Source organism: Prinia subflava, chromosome 3 (genome assembly GCF_021018805.1).
Source record: "Prinia subflava isolate CZ2003 ecotype Zambia chromosome 3, Cam_Psub_1.2, whole genome shotgun sequence".
In the NCBI taxonomy this organism is placed as follows: domain Eukaryota; kingdom Metazoa; phylum Chordata; class Aves; order Passeriformes; family Cisticolidae; genus Prinia; species Prinia subflava.
This window is the reverse complement of record NC_086249.1, coordinates 74414130-74420607: the sequence shown is the minus strand read 5'-3', so window position 1 is coordinate 74420607 and position 6478 is coordinate 74414130. Positions and strand designations below refer to the sequence as shown.

Below are 6478 nucleotides of genomic sequence, written 5' to 3'. Positions count from 1 at the left end.
GGGAGCAGCAGCGGCACCGGGAGCAGCAGCACCCGCGCCCCGCCGGCGGCAGCAGCCTCTCAGGCGGCAGCGGGGGCAGGTGCGGGCGCTTCCGCGTCTCGCTGCGAGGAGGAGCAGGACGAGAAGGAGGAGACGGCGGCGAGAGCGGCGGGCGGCGCGGCCAGCGGCCCGGAGCCGGGCCGGCGTGCCCGTGGGCGTGCTCCCCGGTGGGGAGGACCGCCCGCCGCCCACATCCCTGCCGCCGCCGCCGCCGCTAACTTTGCTTCTCCGCAAAGAGCCGCCCTCCGGCAAGCCGAGGGTCGGCGGAGCCGGAGTCCGAGCCGGCCCCAGCGATGAAGGGCCGGCGACGGTGGCGAGGCGAACATCGCCGCTTCGCCGCGGTGCTGGTGCTGTACACGCTGCTGCTGCTCCTGCTGGTGCCCTACGCGCTGGACTACGGGACCAGGCGCGGGCGAGCGGACGAGGAGCCGCTGCTGCGGCGCTGCCCGAGCCTGGAGGAGGCGCTGAGTGAGTGGGGCTGGGAGCAGCGGCCGCCGCTGGACGAGGAAGAGGAGGAGGATGAGGCGGGCACGGCCGGGGCGGCGGGTAACGGCAGCGCGGGGAAGCGGCACATCTACCTGCACGCTACCTGGCGAACGGGATCATCTTTCCTCGGGGAGCTCTTCAACCAGCACCCCGACGTCTTCTACCTGTACGAGCCCATGTGGCACCTTTGGCAGGCGCTCTACCCGGGGGACGCGCTGAGCCTGCAGGGAGCCCTCCGCGACATGCTGCGCGCCCTCTTCCGATGCGATTTCTCCGTCCTGCGCCTCTACACCGCCCCGTCCGGCCCCCGCGACCCGCTGGCCCCCGCCCCGCCCGCCGCCGACAACCTCACCACGGCCAGCATCTTTGGCTGGCGGACCAACAAGGTGATCTGCTCGCCGCCGCTCTGCCCCGCCGCCCCGCGGCCCCGCGACGAGATCGGCCTCGTCGACGGCGCCACATGCGAGGAGTCGTGTCCGCCGCGGGCGCTGCGGGAGCTGGAGGCCGAGTGCCGCAAGTACCCGGTGGTGGTCATCAAGGACGTGCGGCTGCTGGAGCTGGGCGCGCTGCTGCCATTGTTGCGGGAGCCCGGCCTCAACCTGCGGGTGGTGCAGCTCTTCCGCGACCCCCGCGCCGTCCACAACTCCCGCCTGAAGGCGCGGCAGGCGCTGCTGCGGGAGAGCGTACAGGTGCTGCGCAGCCGCCACCGCGCCGAGCCGCGGGGCCCGGCCCGCCACCAGCAGCAGCATCTCCTGCTGCCGCCCGGGCTGCTGGGCGGCGGGCGGCCGCCGCAGCCGCAGCACCGCGCCGAGTTCTTCCTCGGCGGCGCGCTGGAGGTGATCTGCCAGTCTTGGCTCCGCGATCTCCTCCTGGCCCGGCGCGCCCCGGACTGGCTCCGCCGGCGCTACACGCAGCTCCGCTACGAGGACCTGGTGCGGGAGCCCCGCGCCGAGCTGCGCCGCCTGCTGCGCTTCGCCGGGCTGACGGTGCCGCCGGCCCTGGAGGACTTCGTGGTCAACATGACCCGCGGCGCCGCCTACTCCTCCGACCGGCCTTTCCTCATCTCCGCCCGCGACGCGCGGGAGGCCGTGCACGCCTGGCGGGAGCGCCTCAGCCGCCAGCAGGTGCGGCAGGTGGAGGCGGCGTGCGGAGAGGCCATGAGCATCCTCGCCTACCCCCTCAGCGCCGGCGACGCTCGGTAGCGCCCGAGCCCCACGTCCCGGACGGGCCTGAGGGCGGACGGACAGACAAACGGACGGACGGGCGCAGTCGGGCAGAGCTGAGCGCGGGGTCACCGCTGGCATGGTAGGCGCTCCCTCGGGGGCAGCCCCGGCTGAGGGACGCCTGCCTCGCCTCGGGTACAGGCAGCGCTGGAGGTGCAGGGCCCCAGTACCGCTGAGGCTTCATTGTGGCTGTGTTCCTTCTGGGCTGCGTGAAGAGGGCAGGGGGGATGTTTTGTGTACGAGAAGGGTTTGGTAAGAGGTGTCCTCCGAGTACGGCATCACTCTTGGAGCCTTGTAGCGTGAAACCGTGATCATGTACAAAGCACAGGTATGCTACAAACAAACTGCATGAAAATTTCAAAGTGCCCCAGGTGAAGACTCTCAGCAAGGAACTAGAGAGCCTGGAAGGTGCTCCTGTGAGAGCATTGCTCTTCTGGAGCTCCGAATCACACTGACCTCTGTCCTACTGCTACTGAAACACAAGAGGCTTCTGTGAAGCCGCTGCAGAGGTCAGCAGGGGCCTGGACAGCCGGGAGGGTGCCTGCTGCGGGGTAGGACTCAGCTCTGCTGCTCCAAACCTGCTCTGCAGGCAGGTCTCTGCCCCTGGTCATTGCTGGTGCTGTAGGGAGGGGGCTGAGGGAAGGGGAACCGCGTCCAACTCTGTCCCTCATTCTGAGAAGCAGGGTAAGTGGTCGTACAGAGAGGGTAAGCATTTGCCTGCTTATGTGTTTTGAAGGTGTTTGTGGCAGAAATCTTTGCTTTTCTAAAGAAATCTGTAATTGTTTTGAAAGTAGGAATTTTTTTTTTAATATATATGTATTGACACAGTTTGGTGATACTCATGTGAGATACAGGTGACTAACATGTTTCTTTGGAACACGTGTAGGGGTGAATGAAACTGGAAGGCAAATGCTGGACATTTCCGTTTTGTTTTCTCTGTCAGATGAGAGAATCACTTTTCTTCCCTTGCTTCCGGGCTGACACATTGTGCCGTGCTCAGGGTCCTTCTGATCACATCCCTTCCAAACAATAACATCCTCTCAGCTGGCAACTCCTGGACAAAAGCAAATGTTTCCTAAGAGGCTAAGACAATTTAATCATGAAGTTCCCAAATAAAATCTTATGTTAAAACAAACAAACAAATGAATCAAACAAACAAAGAAACCCCTGAGGTTTTATTTTGTATTCTAAAATGACATATTCCTGCAGATATCCTGCAACTTGTGTGAGAAGAGGGTGTGTGTATCTGCAATTCAAGTGTATCTGCAATAAAAGGTGTATACCTTTGTTTCTTAATTTCTTGATGTGGGGGTAGAAGGTTCAGTTGTAATTTAGGAATGCAGTTTCATAACTTCAGAGACTGCTTTTGAATCTATTACAGCCTGGTAGTCTTTAAATGGCCCCACGAGAGTGTACAAGATTATAGGGATGTTTACATTCAGTCCTCAAATACAAACCCAGAATATGAGTTTCAAATTGAGGATAATCCAGGATCAGGAAGAAAGCAGTATTTATATAAAGTGCTGAAAATAAAGGCAGTTCAAAGATGTTATGTTATCATGGAGGAGGTGTTTGAATTGCACTGTACATTTTTGTGCTCTGAGTGTTATGCTACACAGCATGTCACTAAGTCAGGATGAACCTTCATTTACTTTAGCTGTTTTTCCCCTTGATATTCCTGTCTGAATGTGTGTTGGCACAAGAAGCAGGTTTCTTTCACTATCTGACAGGAAAATGTACCCATAAAAATGTTTTTGAAATAATGTATCCATTTCCCTGTAGCATACTTCATACAGTTTTGCAGCTTTGGGCTTCTGCTTGAAGTAAGAATTACAGGATCTCGTTTTGTGCTGAAAAACCTTGTGTATTATCTTAGGGATGTTTTTGCATTCTCTCACTGTGCCTGTGACACCAACATTTGTCTCTGGGTGTTCCAGTGGCATTTAATAATGGTATTTGTATAGATAGACAATACCTGTACAATGCCTTGACAACCTGTGTCAGGTAACCTATTTTGGAAGGCTTTTCTGGGACTACACCCAGCCTGGCTTGTACTGACAAGTTTAGAAAGAAATTAAGATTTTTGTGCATACCAAAAGATGATATGGTACTTACTTTCTTAAACGTGATGGGAGATGGAAATCCAGTATATCCTGTTGATTTGTTAGCAAGTTGCAGTCACAGAACTGTGTGATACAACAGTTAAGCATTCTCATTACCTTGACAGGGAATCTCATCATGCTCTTTCAGGTGGTAAATATCTTTCATAGGTCTTTCAAAATTCACACTTAAGTTCACTTAAAATGGTTCATCATGATGAGCAAAAAGTGCTAACATCTAGCTTAACTTGATTCTTATGGCTGGGAGGAAATCCACTTATTGGAAATTATTTGTTTTTTTCTGAAACTGTTTCCATATTTGAGCTGCAAAGGTGGTGAAAGACCTTGAGGGGAAGTCATGTGAGGAGCAGCTGAGGTCACTTGGTCTGTTCAGCCTGAAGAAGTCAGGAGAAGACTGAGAGGAGACCTCATTGCAGTCCACAGCTTCCTCATGAGGGGGAGTAGAGGGGCATGCACTGTTCTCCTGTCTCTGGTGACCAGTGAAAGGACCCAGGGAATGGCCTGAAGATGTGTCAGGGAAGGTTTAGGTTGGGTATTAGGAAAATGTTCCTCACCTAGGGACGTTTGGGCACTGGAACAGGCTCCCCAGGGCAGTGGTCACAGCACCAGTCTGACAGAGCTCAAGAAGTTTTTGGACAATGCTCCAAAGGCACATGATGTGACTGTTGGGGCTGTCCTATGGAGGGCCTGGAGTTGGACTTGGCTCATCATTGTGGGTCTCTTCCAACTCAGGATATTCTGTGATAGGTGCATTTTCTGTATCAATAATTATTTCTGTCAGCAAAAGTTGTTCACTAGCCTGGTTGCTCTCTGTGAGCAATTATTCTAATTTTTTAAATTCTTGTATAATGAGAAGAGGGTTCCATTGGGCAAAGCGTACCAAATCTAGCAAGTGCAATTTTTGGTTTGCATTCAGTGCGCCTGAATTAATTAGAAAACTCATCTAAAAAATCTGTAGGGAATATCCAAAGCTGAGAAAAGAGCAAGTAGGCCAGAGTGACATCTTAGAACAGTATTTGGATGATAATTGCCTAATGACTGGTGGTGTGACAAGTGCGCTTCAGTCACTAGAAGGTTTTCTAGAATTCTCCTGCCCAAGGAGGACAATTAAGGCTCACTAACAAATGCATCTTTTTTCTCTTCAGGGTGTTTTGATGGCATTGGACAGCATCATTCAGGGTGCTTATAGCATGTGCTTGGTCTTGAACTCAGGCCTTGAAGAAAAAGCAAACGTACAGTCAAATGTCAATGTTGGTATTTACCTGAAAAGACAGAAACAGGCTGATTAGGACAACCAGCATGGAGTTTCAGTGGCAGAGATCTTTGGAACCAACCAGAACTTGCTGAAAGCAGGACATCCATACTTAGACTGCATTTTGAGAGCAGCTGGGCATTCAAGTCTTAGGCAGTTTGAGGTGAAGTCACAGTTCTACTGGATGGTGTAGAAAACTGAACCGTAACTGCTCATTTAAAGCAGAGCATGGCATGATAAACAAGAGAACAGTAAACACATTTTTGTAGCCAACCTGAACTTGGAAGGCTTAGAATCAGAGTGCAGGACTCTGCCATCAAGTTTTAGTATTTCAGGCTGAGATTGGTAAAAATTACCTACTTGTGCTACATTACATACAATCAATTAATAATTTTAATTTATTGACAAGTCATAGTGGGAAATGGGTACAAAACTGACAAATGCTCACAGACATTTCTGTGGTCTTACTTAACTTCTGGTTGTCACAGGTCTGAGTTAAGGGAGGTAGAAACTTGAGTACTGTAATTATTCATAGAAGGCTGGGATATTTCCATGCCACAATTGTTAACTGCTCTTTTACAACATCATATCTGTGTTTAAATTGTTTCTTTCGAGGATGCAAACTAATGACATTCTTGAGGGAAATTATGAGAGTCCAGGGCCAAGAAATACTTGGGCCCCACCTTATTTCTATTCCTAAGGATATTATTGATGGAGTCCTTGTAGATATTCACAGTATGTGCTTGCATTTTGCAGGGACAGTAGAAGTAGTTTGGTATCAGTTGCAGTGTCTAACAGAAGTGTTAGAATTGTTGTGGAGTTACTTATTTAACAACTTCAGAATTGCATGGGTCATTTTAGCCTCCTTCTTCACCATCAGGGCATCAAGCAAAGTCCTGAGTTTCTGCATTAAGTTCTCAGTATCACCACTTTCAGTAAAGCTCAACAATAAAAATACTGCAGGGTTTCTGGGTTTGTTATGGTAACACAATTAAACAACTGAAACCCTGAGAGCCAACAAGCCTGACAGCATGTTCTGTTCCTTTCTTGAACACAGAGAGCTGTCACTGAGACTCTCTGATGGTGCCTGTCATTTCTGAGTTGCCATGCAATCCGTGATGCACTGGGACTACCTGAGGTGTTGTTTTGTCTTTCCTATTTGACTTGACGTGACACCACCACAGAGAATGACATGGGAGAAACACAGTTTGTCAAACCTTGCACTAGCAATTTGCAACACCTGGCTGGTAGTGTGTGTGTGAATGAGGGGCCAGGTCCACACTGTCCCTCTCTTGGCCGTGTTTCAAAGAGATGAATGCTGGATGCAAACACATTGGTAGGTTTCAATGGTGAAATGG

The 6478-nt window shown here is 51.8% G+C and overlaps 1 protein-coding gene across 1 annotated transcript; it reads left to right on the top strand.

Moving 5' to 3' along the window:
- Nucleotides 1–330: 330 nt before the first annotated feature.
- CHST7 (carbohydrate sulfotransferase 7) lies at nucleotides 331–3044 on the top strand. Its single transcript, XM_063392500.1, has one exon. It carries the CDS (start codon nucleotides 333–335, stop codon nucleotides 1725–1727), a length of 1395 nt encoding a protein of 464 aa, XP_063248570.1. The 5' UTR covers nucleotides 331–332; the 3' UTR covers nucleotides 1728–3044.
- The last annotated feature ends 3434 nt before the right edge of the window (nucleotides 3045–6478 follow it).